The 18,849-nt window shown below is 37.5% G+C and overlaps 1 protein-coding gene across 7 annotated transcripts in view; it reads right to left on the bottom strand.

Annotated features, from left to right (window-relative positions):
* The window catches only part of LOC113043576 (receptor-type tyrosine-protein phosphatase eta), a 236,704-nt gene that overhangs the window by 76,182 nt on the left and 141,673 nt on the right, over nucleotides 1-18,849 (bottom strand). For 6 of the 7 annotated variants that reach the window (XM_026203048.1, XM_026203051.1, XM_026203049.1 and 3 more), the window contains 4 exons: nucleotides 17,887-18,141; nucleotides 7,207-7,461; nucleotides 4,451-4,705; nucleotides 60-314 (listed from right to left, as the gene is read on the bottom strand). In XM_026203048.1, the coding sequence (XP_026058833.1) occupies nucleotides 60-314; nucleotides 4,451-4,705; nucleotides 7,207-7,461; nucleotides 17,887-18,141 (1,020 nt within the window). The remainder of the gene's footprint in view (nucleotides 1-59; nucleotides 315-4,450; nucleotides 4,706-7,206; nucleotides 7,462-17,886; nucleotides 18,142-18,849) is intronic. The other variant, XM_026203055.1, reaches the window with a different exon arrangement.

The raw sequence follows: 18,849 nt of genomic DNA, 5'->3' as shown, positions 1-18,849 counted from the left end.
TGGCCCTGGTTACTACTACTGTATATAGCAAGAAAATAAAATTTAATAATTCTACATACTTGTGAATTGTGAGATGCAGACAGTTTCTCCTTCTGTTGATTGATCTGCTGCCACAGCACTGATGCAGAATGTGTAACTGACTCCGGCAGTCAGACCAGTGATATTATAGGAAGTATTATTAGTAGTTTTATTTGTTTTATCATCAGTCCGGTGAAGTTTAAAGAAAGATCTATTTCCAAATGCTTCCTCCCATGTCAGAAACACAGATGATGTTGTGATATTGGCCACACTGAGATTCCTGATCACATCTGGCTCTGTGTATTAGAGAAAGAAACAAGTAATAATTGATGATTAAAAAAAACATCACACAACACACAAGCAGAGTAAGAACACTTAAAGGATGAAACATAAGCTGGTGGAGCAAATAATGTAGAATAGACTGGCAAGGGGCAAGGCAGTATTTTGATCTTTAATGTGAGCTTTGTATGTAGATTCACAAATGTCGAGTTTTTCTTTTTTATTTCTTTAACAATCAGGACACAGGTGAAATATTAAAGCTCGAAACAGCGATGAAAGGGCCCTTGCAGCTGTTTTTACCACCACCCGGTGGCCATTGGAGAGGAGTGAACGTAAGGAAATATGCTTATAAAATAGTAAATATTTGTGCCAAATTTCCTGCTGCCAACAGGTGGCGCTATGATTATAACTGAATATTGGCATGTAGATGTCTTCAGCTCAGGACTCTTACCAAACATTTAAAGTTTGGGGCAGATCATACATTGCATGTTTAAGTTAGTGAGAAACAAGATATTTCCTGTTGCCAGCAGGTGGCGCTACAATTATAATTGAATATTGGCCTTTAGATAGGTTCAGGCCAGGACTCTTATAAAATGTAAGAAGTTTGAGGTAGATTGGACTATGTACGGATGAGTTACAACAACTTCCTCTTTCATAGTATTAATAGCATGCTTTAGCACTTATTAAGTGTTGTTAACATGTTTGAGAATATCTCTAGCATGTTTAGCACACAATGGCATATTTTACTGTGTTGCTAATGGTGCATAACAGTGTAAAACATGACACTAGTGATGTGTCATTTGTGAACGAATCATTCTTTTTGAACAAATCTTTTAGGTGAACGAATCGTTCTCGTTCACGCTATCCACTGACTCATATTACTCGTTCAGTGAACTCCCTCCACAGCAGCGCGTCGCTATAAGCAGCGCATGCGCAGCTCGGTGAACTGGTTCACAAACATTTCATTCTGTCAAAGAATTACTCAACCTCGAGCCAAGAGCCTTCGAGTATGAGATGTGACAGAGTATGTGATTTGTTGAATGTAGTGAACGAATACGCCCTTCAATGAACTAGTTTCATATGAGTCTGAACGAGATCTATCTTATCGTTCGTGAATGAAATGACTGAACTGATACCCCTTTCGTTCGTGCACTAGTTGAATGATTTAGTACACCTCGTTCGTGAATGAAATGACTGAACTGGCACACATGTCGTTCGTGAATGAGTTAAATGAACGGATACGTCGTTCGTGAATGAAATGAACTGGTACATAGTTTATCTTGTTCGTGAACTAAATGAATGAGAGTAAACCGGGTTAGTCAGCCATTTAGCATGTCAATCTCGCAAAATGCAGAGCGCAGTTACAGGTACTGTGCACATACGCTTGTTTTGATATTTAGCATATAGAACTCTACGTTTAATCCCCGATTTATGAATGTGAATATATAATATACAGTATTGTTCAAAATAATAGCAGTACAATGTGACTAACCAGAATAATCAAGGTTTTTAGTATATTTTTTATTGCTACGTGGCAAACAAGTTACCAGTAGGTTCAGTAGATTGTCAGAAAACAAACAAGACCCAGCATTCATGATATGCACGCTCTTAAGGCTGTGCAATTGGGCAATTAGTTGAAAGGGGTGTGTTCAAAAAAATAGCAGTGTCTACCTTTGACTGTACAAACTCAAAACTATTTTGTACAAACATTTTTTTTTTCTGGGATTTAGCAATCCTGTGAATCACTAAACTAATATTTAGTTGTATGACCACAGTTTTTTAAAACTGCTTGACATCTGTGTGGCATGGAGTCAACCAACTTGTGGCACCTCTCAGCTGTTATTCCACTCCATGATTCTTTAACAACATTCCACAATTCATTCACATTTCTTGGTTTTGCTTCAGAAACAGCATTTTTGATATCACCCCACAAGTTCTCAATTGGATTAAGGTCTGGAGATTGGGCTGGCCACTCCATAACATTAATTTTGTTGGTTTGGAACCGAGACTTTGCCTGTTTACTAGTGTGTTTTGGGTCATTGTCTTGTTGAAACAACCATTTCAAGGGCATGTCCTCTTCAGCATAGGGCAACATGACCTCTTCAAGTATTTTAACATATGCAAACTGATCCATGATCCCTGGTATGCGATAAATAGGCCCAACACCATAGTAGGAGAAACATGCCCATATCATGATGCTTGCACCTCCATGCTTCACTGTCTTCACTGTGTACTGTGGCTTGAATTCAGAGTTTGGGGGTCGTCTCACAAACTGCCTGTGGCCCTTGGACCCAAAAAGAACAATTTTACTCTCATCAGTCCACAAAATGTTCCTCCATTTCTCTTTAGGCCAGTTGATGTGTTCTTTGGCAAATTGTAACCTCTTCTGCACATGCCTTTTTTTTAACAGAGGGACTTTGCGGGGGATTCTTGAAAATAGATTAGCTTCACACAGACGTCTTCTAACTGTCACAGTACTTACAGGTAACTCCAGACTGTCTTTGATCATCCTGGAGGTGATCATTGGCTGAGCCTTTGCCATTCTGGTTATTCTTCTATCCATTTTGATGGTTGTCTTCCGTTTTCTTCCACGTCTCTCTGGTTTTGCTCTCCATTTTAAGGCATTGGAGATCATTTTAGCTGAACAGCCTACCATTTTTTGCACCTCTTTATAGGTTTTCCCCTCTCTAATCAACTTTTTAATCAAAGTACGCTGTTCTTCTGAACAATGTCTTGAACGACCCATTTTCCTCAGCTTTCAAATGCATGTTCAACAAGTGTTGGCTTCATCCTTAAATAGGGGCCACCTGATTCACACCTGTTTCTTCACAAAATTGATGACCTCAGTGATTGAATGCCACACTGCTATTTTTTTGAACACACCCCTTTCAACTAATTCAACTAATTGCCCAATTGCACAGCCTTAAGAGCGTGCATATCATGAATGCTGGGTCTCATTTGTTTTCTGAGAATCTACTGAACCTACTGGTAACTTGTTTGCCACGTAGCAATAAAAAAATATACGAAAAACCTTGATTATTCTAGTTAGTCACATTGTACTGCTATTATTTTGAACAATACTGTACAAACTGTCTGACCAAACAATTTAAATTCTAATCAGGCAAGAAAACCTTGTGCTTTGTTCATCTGAACAACTTAATTAGACTTTATATATTGAATGCGATTATGCACACATTTTTATAAAGCCAATACATTCTTTGACTTAAGACATAACACATAATACACTCTTTTTTGCCACCTGCTGGAATAATTTGTGTAATACGAAGAAATGATCACTGAATGAATCTGTGAACGATTCTGAACGAATCATTTTGGTGAACGAACTGAAAATGAACAAATCTCTTGAAAGAATCATAATTTCCACCACTACATGACACTTCCTGTTGCCATCAGATGGCGGAGTAACCATAACCAAATATGAGCATTTAGATGTCTTCAAGCCAGGACTCTAATCAAACATGTGAAGTCAGAGGCAGATTTTTTTTTACAGCTGGCTTATTTTAGGGAAAGTGTAGTGAATAAGAAACCTTCAAGAGACCAACATCCCTGGTTCTCCACAGTATCAAGTTTTGACAGGTATGCAGATATATGTTGGATATGCTATTGTAATGGCATGGCCTTACTTTCTTATAATCTCCTATTTTGACTAGAATTGTGTTAGACATAATTATTAAATTATATTTCAAAATATTTAAAAAATACTTGACTCATTGCTTTACCTTCCCCTCTTCTCAATGACACACATAAACATTTTAACCAAATAATACAAAGTAGCAGAATTTCACAGAATAACTACAAATAATAATAATATTTAAGCATATTTCTATTAAATGTTACGTGTAGGGGGCATCCCAGTGGATAAGAGTGAAGTCATAAACATCTTCAAGCACATGGAAGATTTCTGTTGTAATTAGGTTTAAAGAAGCCCTGAAACCCTGTATATCCATATTATCATAATGATTGTTATTAATAGGAAACAAATCTAAAGTTTTTAAGACTATTATTTTGTGTCATTTAATTTGTCATTAGGATGTGACCAATTTATAAAAAAGGGGGGGGGGGGGGGGCTTGCATGGCCCTGGTTACTACTACTGTATATAGCAAGAAAATAAAATTTAATAATTCTACATACTTGTGAATTGTGAGATGCAGACAGTTTCTCCTTCTGTTGATTGATCTGCTGCCACAGCACTGATGCAGAATGTGTAATTGACTCCAGCAGTCAGACCAGTGATATTATAGGAAGTATTATTAGTAGTTTTATTTGTTTTATCATCAGTCCGGTGAAGTTTAAAGAAAGATCTATTTCCAAATGCTTCCTCCCATGTCAGAAACACAGATGATGTTGTGATATTGGCCACACTGAGATTCCTGATCACATATGGCTCTGTGTATTAGAGAAAGAAACAAGTAATAATTGATGATTAAAAAAAACATCACACAACACACAAGCAGAGTAAGAACACTTAAAGGATGAAACATAAGCTGGTGGAGCAAATATTGTACAATAGACTGGCAAGGGGCAAGGCAGTATTTTGATCTTTAATGTGAGCTTTGTATGTAGATTCACAAATGTCGAGTTTTTCTTTTTTATTTCTTTAACAATCAGGACACAGGTGAAATATTAAAGCTCGAAACAGCGATGAAAGGGCCCTTGCAGCTGTTTTTACCACCACCCGGTGGCCATTGGAGAGGAGTGAACGTAAGGAAATATGCTTATAAAATAGTAAATATTTGTGCCAAATTTCCTGCTGCCAACAGGTGGCGCTATGATTATAACTGAATATTGGCATGTAGATGTCTTCAGCTCAGGACTCTTACCAAACATTTAAAGTTTGGGGCAGATCATACATTGCATGTTTAAGTTAGTGAGAAACAAGATATTTCCTGTTGCCAGCAGGTGGTGCTATAATTATAATTGAATATTGGCCTTTAGATAGGTTCAGGCCAGGACTCTTATAAAATGTAAGAAGTTTGAGGTAGATTGGACTATGTACGGATGAGTTACAACAACTTCCTCTTTCATAGTATTAATAGCATGCTTTAGCACTTATTAAGTGTTGTTAACATGTTTGTGAATATCTCTAGCATGTTTAGCACACAATGGCATATTTTACTGTGTTGCTAATGGTGCATAACAGTGTAAAACATGACACTAGTGATGTGTCATTTGTGAACGAATCATTCTTTTTGAACAAATCTTTAAGGTAAACGAATCGTTCTCGTTCACGCTATCCACTGACTCATATTACTCGTTCAGTGAACTCCCTCCACAGCAGTGTGGCGCTATAAGCAGGGCATGCGCAGCTCGGTGAACTGGTTCACAAACATTTCATCCTGTCAAAGAATTACTCAACCTCGAGCCAAGAGCCTTCGAGTATGAGATGTGACAGAGTATGTGATTTGTTGAATGTAGTGAACGAATACGCCCTTCAATGAACTAGTTTCATATGAGTCTGAACGAGATCTATCTTATCGTTCGTGAATGAAATGACTGAACTGATACCCCTTTCGTTCGTGCACTAGTTGAATGATTTAGTACACCTCGTTCGTGAATGAAATGACTGAACTGGCACACATGTCGTTCGTGAATGAGTTAAATGAACGGATACGTCGTTCGTGAATGAAATGAACTGGTACATAGTTTATCTTGTTCGTGAACTAAATGAATGAGAGTAAACCGGGTTAGTCAGCCATTTAGCATGTCAATCTCGCAAAATGCAGAGCGCAGTTACAGGTACTGTGCACATACGCTTGTTTTGATATTTAGCATATAGAACTCTACGTTTAATCCCCGATTTATGAATGTGAATATATAATATACAAACTGTCTGACCAAACAATTTAAATTCTAATCAGGCAAGAAAACCTTGTGCTTTGTTCATCTGAACAACTTAATTAGACTTTATATATTGAATGCGATTATGCACACATTTTTATAAAGCCAATACGTTCTTTGACTTAAGACATAACACATAATACACTCTTTTTTGCCACCTGCTGGAATAATTTGTGTAATACGAAGAAATGATCACTGAATGAATCAGTGAACGATTCTGAACGAATCATTTTGGTGAACGAACTGAAAATGAACAAATCTCTTGAAAGAATCATAATTTCCACCACTACATGACACTTCCTGTTGCCAGTAGATGGCGGAGTAACCATAACCAAAAATGAGCATTTAGATGTCTTCAAGCCAGGACTCTAATCAAACATGTGAAGTCTGAGGCAGATTTTTTTTACAGCTGGCTTATTTTAGGGAAAGTGTAGTGAATAAGAAACCTTCAAGAGACCAACATCCCTGGTTCTCCACAGTATCAAGTTTTGACAGGTATGCAGATATATGTTGGATATGCTATTGTAATGGCATGGCCTTACTTTCTTAGAATCTCCTATTTTGACTAGAATTGTGTTAGACATAATTATTAAATTATATTTCAAAATATTTAAAAAATACTTGACTCATTGATTTACCTTCCCCTCTTCTCAATGACACACATAAACATTTTAACCAAATAATACAAAGTAGCAGAATTTCACAGAATAACTACAAATAATAATAATATTTAACCATATTTCTATTGAATGTTACGTGTAGGGGGCATCCCAGTGGATAAGAGTGAAGTCATAAACATCTTCAAGCACATGGAAGATTTCTGTTGTAATTAGGTTTAAAGAAGCCCTGAAACCCTGTATATCCATATTATCATAATGATTGTTATTAATAGGAAACAAATCTAAAGTTTTTAAGACTATTATTTTGTGTCATCTAATTTGTCATTAGGATGTGACCAATTTATAAAAAAAAGGGGGGGGGGGGCTTGCATGGCCCTGGTTACTACTACTGTATATAGCAAGAAAATAAAATTTAATAATTCTACATACTTGTGAATTGTGAGATGCAGACAGTTTCTCCTTCTGTTGATTGATCTGCTGCCACAGCACTGATGCAGAATGTGTAATTGACTCCAGCAGTCAGACCAGTGATATTATAGGAAGTATTATTAGTAGTTTTATTTGTTTTATCATCAGTCCGGTGAAGTTTAAAGAAAGATCTATTTCCAAATGCTTCCTCCCATGTCAGAAACACAGATGATGTTGTGATATTGGCCACACTGAGATTCCTGATCACGTCTGGCTCTGTGTATTAGAGAAAGAAACAAGTCATAATTGATGATTAAAAAAAACATCACACAACACACAAGCAGAGTAAGAACACTTAAAGGATGAAACATAAGCTGGTGGGACAAATATTGTACAATAGACTGGCAAGGGGCAAGGCAGTATTTTGATCTTTAATGCGAGCTTTGTATGTAGATTCACAAATGTCGAGTTTTTCTTTTTTATTTCTTTAACAATCAGGACACAGGTGAAATATTAAAGCTCGAAACAGCGATGAAAAGGCCCTTGCAGCTGTTTTTACCACCACCCGGTGGCCATTGGAGAACAGTGAACGTTAGGAAATATGCTTATAAAATAGTAAATATTTGTGCCAAATTTCCTGCTGCCAACAGGTGGCGCTATGATTATAACTGAATATTGGCATGTAGATGTCTTCAGCTCAGGACTCTTACCAAACATTTAAAGTTTGGGGCAGATCATACATTGCATGTTTAAGTTAGTGAGAAACAAGATATTTCCTGTTGCCAGCAGGTGGCGCTATAATTATAATTGAATATTGGCCTTTAGATAGGTTCAGGCCAGGACTCTTATAAAATGTAAGAAGTTTGAGGTAGATTGGGCTATGTACGGATGAGTTACAACAACTTCCTCTTTCATAGTATTAATGGCATGCTTTAGCACTTATTAAGTGTTGTTAACATGTTTGAGAATATCTCTAGCATGTTTAGCACACAATGGCATATTTTACTGTGTTGCTAATGGTGCATAACAGTGTAAAACATGACACTAGTGATGTGTCATTTGTGAACGAATCGTTCTTTTTGAACAAATCTTTTAGGTGAACGAATCGTTCTCGTTCACGCTATCCACTGACTCATATTTCTCGTTCAGTGAACTTCCTCCACAGCAGCGCGGCGCTATAAGCAGCGCATGCGCAGCTCGGTGAACTGGTTCACAACCATTTCATCCTGTCAAAGAATTACTCAACCTCGAGGCAAGAGCCTTCGAGTATGAGATGTGACAGAGTATGTGATTTGTTGAATGTAGTGAACGAATACGCCCTTCAATGAACTAGTTTCATATGAGTCTGAACGAGATCTATCTTATCGTTCGTGAATGAAATGACTGAACTGATACCCCTTTCGTTCGTGCACTAGTTGAATGATTTAGTACACCTCGTTCGTGAATGAAATGACTGAACTGGCACACATGTCGTTCGTGAATGAGTTAAATGAACGGATACGTCGTTCGTGAATGAAATGAACTGGTACATAGTTTATCTTGTTCGTGAACTAAATGAATGAGAGTAAACCGGGTTAGTCAGCCATTTAGCATGTCAATCTCGCAAAATGCAGAGCGCAGTTACAGGTACTGTGCACATACGCTTGTTTTGATATTTAGCATACAGAACTCTACGTTGAATCCCCGATTTATGAATGTGAATATATAATATACAAACTGTCTGACCAAACAATTTAAATTCTAATCAGGCAAGAAAACCTTGTGCTTTGTTCATCTGAACAACTTAATTAGACTTTATATATTGAATGCGATTATGCACACATTTTTATAAAGCCAATACGTTATTTGACTTAAGACATAACACATAATACACTCTTTTTTGCCACCTGCTGGAATAATTTGTGTAATACGAAGAAATGATCACTGAATGAATCTGTGAACGATTCTGAACGAATCATTTTGGTGAACGAACTGAAAATGAACAAATCTCTTGAAAGAATCATAATTTCCACCACTATATGACACTTCCTGTTGCCAGTAGATGGCGGAGTAACCATAACCAAATATGAGCATTTAGATGTCTTCAAGCCAGGACTCTAATCAAACATGTGAAGTCTGAGGCAGATTTTTTTTTACAGCTGGCTTATTTTAGGGAAAGTGTAGTGAATAAGAAACCTTCAAGAGACCAACATCCCTGGTTCTCCACAGTATCAAGTTTTGACAGGTATGCAGATATATGTTGGATATGCTATTGTAATGGCATGGCCTTACTTTCTTATAATCTCCTATTTTGACTAGAATTGTGTTAGACATAATTATTAAATTATATTTCAAAATATTTAAAAAATACTTGACTCATTGCTTTACCTTCCCCTCTTCTCAATGACACACATAAACATTTTAACCAAATAATACAAAGTAGCAGAATTTCACAGAATAACTACAAATAATAATAATATTTAACCATATTTCTATTGAATGTTACGTGTAGGGGGCATCCCAGTGGATAAGAGTGAAGTCATAAACATCTTCAAGCACATGGAAGATTTCTGTTGTAATTAGGTTTAAAGAAGCCCTGAAACCCTGTATATCCATATTGTCAGAGTTGACAATTGACAGAGTTGAGCAGGAGAAACAGAGTTTCGCCAAAAAGCCGGAAGTGGACAGGGCTCACCGTTTTCTAGCTCCCCCGCCGAAAGCTAATCAAGCCCCCAGGCCGTTCATCGTGTGAATACATCACTACCAGATGAGGGAATTGATTCTCCGTTTGGCACGAGAAAAGGGACAGGTGTTATACAAAGGATCGCGTATACACTTCTACCCAGATGTAAGCTCTGATGTTGCAAAGTGGAGAGCAGCATTTAACCAGGTGAAAAACTGAACTCAGAAGAGCGGGACTTGAATTCTGCCTCCTTTTCCCTGCGCGTCTACGGATCAATAATGACGGAACGAAAACATTTTTTGATTCCCCACAGCGGGCTTTGGAATTTGTGAGGGGGATTGTTCCCCCTTCTACGAGTGAGTAGGTATTCACATCACGGCAGATAATGTAGTAGTACGTGACTCCACTTTTGTTTCCCGCTGAGCGCAGGTTCTGTGTCAGACTGCATGGCTCGAGTGGTGGTGATAACGAAGAGAGTTATTTAAGTTTGCACTGTTCCACACTCTTTAGTTCATGTTAATGTCACATTTCTTCTATCATTAGCAACTTAGTTTCAAGGATCAGGAACACGGGCTGGTGAGTTATAGTTCTCAGTATACCAGCAGATGGTCGTTGTTTGAAGGAGGGAGGGGGGCGGAGGGAGGGGAATTTGAATTCTCCCCTTTTTTTTCTTTTCTTTATATATATATATATATATATATATATATATATATATATATATATATATATATATATATATATATATATAAATCTTTTTTTTTTTTCTTACCATACACTGTTCGGAGTCAAGGTGCTCATGTCATGTCAGCTGTCTGATCACCCTGTTTTTCGGTGTGTGTTTTTGTTTATGTCGTCATTTCATGCGCACATGGTGTTTTGTTTTGGTTTTGATCGTTCGTCTTGCACCTATCTGTGGCGTTCCTCCCTCCCCCTCATTACTACAGTTTCCGCTTCTAATTGTTTGACTCCACTCACCTGCATTCAATGTTTGTCCATCTCTTCCTCTATTTATTCCCGTCTGTCGCGCCAATCGGTGCCAGATCGTCGTTCGACTACAGCCCATGTGTAGTCATTCTGTCTAGTCCTGCTCTGTCGTGCCATTGTCTGCTGCTACTGGTTTTGTTTTGCTTTTTCTATTTTTTCCCCTCCCTCATTTACTAGACCGGACCCCTATACTCCTCAGAAGTGTTTTGGTTTGCTCCGTGACGGGCTCTCTCGTGTTCTCCTCCCTCCTCCACTTCCTACGCGGCCGCGCCATCGGGCGCCCCCTGCCGGGTGTTTACGAAAGGACATTCAAGCCTCTTATTTTCCTGCTGGACATTTTTCTATTATTTCCCGGCCTGTTTTTGTTAGTTGGAGGGAGTTTTTCTTTTGGATTTTTTTTTTAATAAATTCTCACACCATACCTGCATCTGTGTCCAGTTGTGTTCCTGACAGCTCATGTGTTGTGTTGTGGCAGATTCACTAGATTTGCCTTGTTCATTTACCAATACTTTTTGTTAGCATGACCAACGTTAATAAATGTGATATACATTTTATAATATGGAACGTGAAAGGCATGAACAATGCCATTAAAAGAAATAAGATATTTTGTCACTTACGACAATTAAACGCAGACATTGCTTTTCTACAAGAAACACATATTCTTAATTCAGATGTAATTAAACTTAGGCGGAGTTGGGGAGGACAGGTATTCCATTCGAGCTTTAATGCAAAAGGCAGAGGTACTGCTATTCTTATTAAGAAGAACATATCTTTCACCAGCGAAAAGGTTATTAGTGACTAGGGTCGCTATGTTATAGTCACAGGCCACCTGCTCGACAGGCAAGTTATCCTTGTTAACATTTATGCCCCAAACTTTGATGACAGTAGTCTTCACATCTATTCCACCTGCTGATGATTATGCTTTAATTATAGGGGGGGACTTTAACTGTTTTGAACACTTCGCTGGATAGATCCTCCTCTAGAGTCATACAGCCTTCTAAGGCAGCTACAAACATTAAAAATTTCTGTGACCAATTTGGACTATTAGACCCCTGGAGATCTTTTCCCTTCCTCCAGAACATTCTCCTTTTTCTCTCCTGTTCATCACTTATATAGTCGCATTGATTTTTTCTTAGTGGATAAGAGTATTATGCCCTTTGTCTCATCTAGTAGGTATCATAGCATTGTTATATTTGATCATGCTTCTTCCTCTTCTGTGCTTCGTTTACCAACTCAACATTCTTCCTTCAAACCCTGGAGACTAAATACTTTACTTTTGGCAGATGAAGAATTCATTATTTTTCTAACTAAAGCGATAAATATGTATTAGAAGTAAACGACAGGCACGATATTTCCAGATCTGTACTCTGGGAGGCATTGAAAGCGTATTTGCAGGGCAAAATATTCTCTTTCTCCTCTTATGCTAAAAAGAAAGAACTCTCAAAACTCAGAAATATTTCAGAAGCTATTAGCAAGTTAGATGAACAGTACGCCATCTCTCCCTGCCCTCGCTTATACAAAGAAAGAGTAAGTCTTCAGTCCGAGTATAGCTTGCTGTCAACTGCACATGAAGAGAGGAGGCTGTTAAAAACACGACATGCATTTTATGAATTTGGGGATAAATTATTAGTTCTACAATCTCGTCAATTAAATAATTCTAAAATAATAACTCATATTAAGGCCCCATCTGGATCCATGGTACATAATCTTAAAGAAATTAACGACAGTTTTGTTCATTTTTATTCTACCCTATACAGTACACTTCAGAGTATCCGAATGATTCTGCAATTTTAGATTCCTTCTTTAAGAAAATAGATTTACCAAATATTAATTCTGACCTTTACTCCGACCTAGGCAGGCTTGTGACTGCAGCAGAAGTTGCGCATGCTATTGCGCCAATCCAGAGCAGCAAAGCTCCGGGACCAGATGGATTCCCTATAGAATTTTATAAGAAGTTTGCATCCTTGCTGGGCCCGCTTATTGTGGATGTATATAATGAGTCGTTCGATACAGGAACTCTTCCCCCAACGCTTACGCAAGCCTCAATTTCTTTTATCCCAAAGCAGGGTAAGGATCCCACTAGTTGCGAATCATACAGGCCAATCTCACTTCTGAATGCGGATTTTAAAGTTTTGTCCAAAATTCTTGCGCCGCGCCTTGAACCCATTGTTCCGACTATAATTTTGACTGACCAAACAGGATTCATTCGAGGCCATGACCCATTTAATAATTTACAACGACTATATAATATAATATACACAAATCCCCCACCCCCCCCCCACCCCCAGGCGAACTTGAAGCAGTAATCTCTCTCAACGCTGAAAAGGCCTTTGACAGGGTAGAGTGGGAATACCTATTTAACACCCTTAAACAGTTAGCTTAATCTCATGGATTAGATTATTATATACCTCCCCGATTGCTTCAGTGTGCACAAACAATGTATACTCTGAATACTTCCCTCTGTACCGGGGCACCAGACAAGGGTGCCCTCTCTCTCCCTTCTTATTCGCCCTATCAATTGAGCCCCTGGCTGTTGCCCTCCGTCAGTCGGTAAAGGTATTACACGACATGGTACAGAGCATAAAATTTCATTATATGCAGGTGACGTCTTATTGTGTGCATCAAACCCAACCTCCTCAATACCTCAAATTATTTCACTAATAAAGGAGTTTGGCAAGTTATCTGGCTATAAGCTTAACACGAGTAAGAGCGAGTTTTTCCCGATCACTCCGGGCTCTTGTAGAGATTCTTCCTCTATCCAGATTTTTTTTTACTCAGCTGGACAGTCTAATCACCTCCTTCCTGTGGGGGAATAAGACCCCTCGCATTAGGAAGACTTTTTTGCAGAGATCAAAATGTCAGGGAGGGATGGCGCTACCTAATCTGTTATTTTATTATTGGGCAAGCAACGTTCAAAAAATATTCTATTGGCTACCTATTGTAGATCCTCAAAATACCCCTTTATGGGTGCAAATGGAACAATCATGTGCCAACTTCAAACTTAGTTCTCTATGTAATTTTGCCTTACCAAGATCCCACTTTTTCAGATTCTTGCAGATTAGGAGTTTCATCTAGAATGTTTTTGTCTCCTTTCCAAGATTACCCCCTGCCTCACCTATGGATACATTGCTTGATCTGAAACCGCATAGTAGAGGTCTCATCTCTAGCATATACTCTATTATAACATCTATAGATCCACGGAGCTTGGAAGATACCCGCAAAGATTGGCAAAGTGATTTAAGGAGAGAAATTACAGATGGAGAATGGGAGGATGCTTTAAACTGTCACGCTGTCAGTCTCTGTTTTCCTGGGTGTTCCCTAGTGAGCTCACTTCTCCTTAGGCACTTCACCATAGGCACTTTAATTCCTCTAGTCTGGTCCTGTCTTCACAGTAATTGCACTCCAATTAAATCTCACAGGTGCTGACAATCCTTTGTCATAAGTTTCCCTATATATAGCTGTCCTTCTTTGTTGTCTGTATGGAGTCCTTACCCTATGTGTATCGATGTTTCTCGTCTCCCGAGACTTCCCCTTACCTTCTTGTTTTTCCGAGTTCCCGGTTCATCCGGTTCCCTGTTTTGTTTTGTTGGTCTCCCAAGACTGTTTATTTTGTATTTCCCTTTTTGTGGAATAAACCATACTTGCAATTGGATCCACCCTCTCCTTGTGATTTTCCCAACACACGATCGTCACATAAACCGTGTGCACTCCTCCTCAAATTGACCCTGATTCCTTAATGTGCATTTTTGGTGTTGCTCCCGAAGATATAGAACTTAGGAAAGATATTTGTTCTGTTATCGCCTTCACTACATTACTGCCAAGGCATTTAATATTGTTTCAGTGGAAAAGGACAGACCCTCCAACACATAGAAGCTGGTTGATAGAAGTGATGTCTCACATTCAACTCGAAAAGATTAAATACATGATATGGGGTTCAAAATGTAAGTTTCAAGATATATGGTCCCCCTTTATACGATGTTTTAAAGAGCTCCCCTGCCTCTAAAATGGATTAACCTGCCTCAATTCCCCCTTGTTATATCATCCTTCTGTGTTTTTATTTTTTATTTTTTAATGTGTGCATGTCGATCCTTTATAAATATCTGTTTCTGTTAAACCACTATATTATTATTATTATTGTATTTTGTGTGTGTCAGCTCTCTTGTTTTCTGGACTAGTATCTTATAATCTGTGATCTATGTATTTTATGAACATGTACCAATTCTTCTAAGGGAATGTGGAATACTTGGTTCTGTGCTGTCAGTGCTGGGAAATCTAGAACGTGTCTTGTCTCAGGATTTTCATTATTATTTTATATACATTTTATTTATTTTTATTTTTATTTATTTATTTTTACTTAAGCTGTGTGTGGCGGGGGGGGGGGATGGGGGGGGGTTGTATTGTATTGTAATTGCAACTATTAAAACCCCAATAAGTAAAATATATATATATAAAAAATGTATGCGCATCGTTTTAATGCATGCACGGCGCAAAAACCCCCTGCTGGCCTCACTAGCATCTCTTCCAGCAGCAACCTAGTTTTCTCAGGAGGTCTCACATCCAGGTACTGACCAGGCTCAGCCCTGCTTAGCTACAGTGGGCAACCGGTCTTGGGCTCCAGGGTGATATGGCTGCCGGCCAAGAAACCTTCAAGAGACCAACATCCCTGGTCCTCCACAGTATCAAGTTTTGACAGATATGCAGATATATGTTGGATATGCTATTGTAATGGCATGGCCTTACTTTCTTATAATCTCCTATTTTGACTGGAATTGTGTTAGACATAATTATTAAATTATATTTCAAAATATAAAAAAATACTTGACTCATTGCTTTACCTTTCCCTCTTCCCAATGACACACATAAACATTTTAACCAAATAATACAAAACAGCAGAATTTCACAGAATAGCTAAAAATAATAATAATATTTAAACATATTTCTATTGAATGTTACATATAGGGGGCATCCCAGTGAATAAGAGTGAAGTCATAAACATCTTCAAGCACATGGCTCACAGAAGTTGTTGTAATTAGGTTTAAAGAAGCCCTGAAACCCTGTATATCCATATGAAATAAATCTAAAGTTTTTAAGACTATTATTTTGTGTCATTTAATTTGTCATTAAGATGTGACCAATTTATAAAGGGGGGGGGGGGTTGCATGGCCCTGGTTACTACTACTGTATATAAGTGCAAATGGCTATAGATTCTATTTATACTATGTTAAAATAGCAGGATTTTCTGCTATTTATATTACTAATTCCAAATAGTGGCAATTATCTGCACCTCAGTATTGTAGTACATTATAAAACAGTATGCAATAATTACTGAGTGTAAATTATAATTTTAATTCAAATTATTAAATGGATGCCACCATATTAGGACAATAAAGCCCTCCCTCACAACTTTTTGAATATTTCCTTTGTTTTTATATAAAATAAATGCTTTTTTGATGTGATTTTAAATTTGAAAAGGGAGAAAAACTGTCAAAAGGCAGATTCGGACCCGGATCGATTGCATCAAATTGTGAAAAACACACGTTTTAAGATCTGCACTTTTAGAGCCGACGACTCTACTTTATCTGTTGTAATTTTGACTAGCTCAATAAGAAATATAAGGTGCCATTAAAGTGTAATATTACAATATACACAGTGAAGTAAAGTGCAACAGAATGTTAATATATTGTCAGTAAGTTACTACACAGATATTACAGAATAAACTTTAATTTCGTATAATTTTACCTCAGATGAAACATGGTTAAACATAGTTGTTTTTCCCGTCTTTTTATTACACCTTAATGTTCTTTAATACTTTAACATTTTATTAAAGTTTTCTGTTAAGTATGCACTTCGTTTTAATGCACGCATGACGCGAAAACAACTAACGTCATCACGCAATGCAAATTACAAGCGCATGCGTGGTAAACACATACGTGATGTACATACGTGATGTACGTACGTGATGTCACCGTGCTACAGCCTACAGCGAGGGGTGTCTCAATATTTGCTTTTAGATAGGTTCATGCCAAGACTCTTATAAAATGTAAGAAGTTTGAGGTAGATTGGGCATTGTATGGATGAGTTACAACAACTTCCTGTTTCATAGTATTAATAGCATGCTTTAGCACTTAGTAAGTGTTTATAACATGTTTGAGAATATATCTAGTATGTTTCAGGACACAATGGCATATTTTACTGTGTTGCTAATAGTGCATAACAGTGTAAAACATGACACTTCCTGTTTCCAGTAGATGGCGCTGTAACTACAACCAAATTTGAGCATATAGATGTCTTCAAGCCAGGACTCTAATCAAACATGTGAAGTCTGAGGCAGATTTTCTTTTACAGCTGGCTTATTTTAGGGAAAGTGTAGTGAATAAGAAATCTTCAAGAGACCAACATCCCTGGTCCTCCACAGTATCAAGTTTTGACAGGTATGCAGATATATGTTGGATATGCTATTGTAATGGCATGGCCTTACTTTCTTATAATCTCCTATTTTGACTGGAATTGTGTTAGACATAATTATTAAATTATATTTCAAAATATTAAAAAATACTTGACTCATTGCTTTACCTTTCCATCTTCTCAATGACACACATAAACATTTTAACCAAATAATACAAAATAGCAGAATTTCACAGAATAGCTAAATATATATATATATATATATATATATATATATATATATATATATATATATATATATATATATATATATATATATATATATATATTTAAACATATTTCTATTGAATGTTACATGTAGGGGGCATCCCAGTGGATAAGACTGAAGTCATAAACATCTTCAAGCACATGGCTCACAGAAGTTGTTGTAATTAGGTTTAAAGAAGCCCTCAAACCCTGTATATCCGTATTATCATAATGATTGTTTTTAATGGGAAATAAATCTAAAGTTTTTAAGACTATTATTTTGTGTCATTTAATTTGTCTTTAAGATGTGACCAATTTATAAAGGGGAGGGGGGGGGGGGTTGCATGGCCCTTGTTACTACTACTGTATATAACAAGAAAATAAAATTTTATAGTTCTACATACTTGTGAATTGTGAGATGCAGACAGTTTCTCCTTCTGTTGATTGATCTGCTGCCACAGCACTGATGCAGAATGTGTAACTCACTCCAGCAGTCAGACCAGTGATGTTATAGGAAGTATTATTAGTAGTTGTATTTGTTTTATCATCAGTCCGGTGAAGTTTAAAGAAAGATCTATTTCCAATTGCTTCCTCCCATGTCAGAAACACAGATGATATTGTGATATTGGCCACACTGAGATTCCTGATCACATCTGGCTCTGTGTATCAGAGAAAGAAACAAGTCATAATTGATGTTAAAAAAAGACATCACACAAGACACAAGCAGAGTAAGAAAACTTAAAGGATGAAACATGAGCTGGTTGGACAAATAATGTAAAATAGACTGGCAAGGGGCAAGGCAGTATTTTGACTTTTGATCTTCAATGTGAGCTTTGTATTTAGATTCACAAATGTCGAGTTTTTCTTTTTTTCTTTAACAATCAGGACACAATTGAAATATTAAAACTGGAAGCAGCGATGAAAGGGACCTGGCAGCTGGGTTTACCACCACCCGGTGGCCATGGGAGAACAGCGAACGTTAGGAAATATGCTTATAAAATACCGTATTTTTCGGACTATAATTCCCACCTGAGTATAAGTCGCAACAGTCCAAAAATACATCATGACGAGGAAAAAAACATATATAAGTCACACTGGACTATAAGTCGCATTTATTTAGAACCAAGAACCAAGAGAAAACATTACCTTCTACAGCTGGGAGAGGGTGCTCTCTGTTTATCAGGGGTAGACTACAGGAGAACTGAGCAGCATAGAGCGCCCTCTCGCAGCTGTAGACGGTAATGTTTTCTCTTGGTTCATTTCTCTCGGTTCATGTTAAATTAATTTTGATAAATAAGTCGCACCTGACTATAAGTGTGACTTATAGTCTAGAAAATACGATAAGTAAATATTTGTGCCAAATTTCC

This window comes from Carassius auratus, chromosome 25 (assembly GCF_003368295.1).
Source record: "Carassius auratus strain Wakin chromosome 25, ASM336829v1, whole genome shotgun sequence".
Taxonomy (NCBI): Eukaryota; Metazoa; Chordata; class Actinopteri; order Cypriniformes; family Cyprinidae; genus Carassius; species Carassius auratus.
This window is presented reverse-complemented; position numbering and strand designations above follow the sequence as displayed.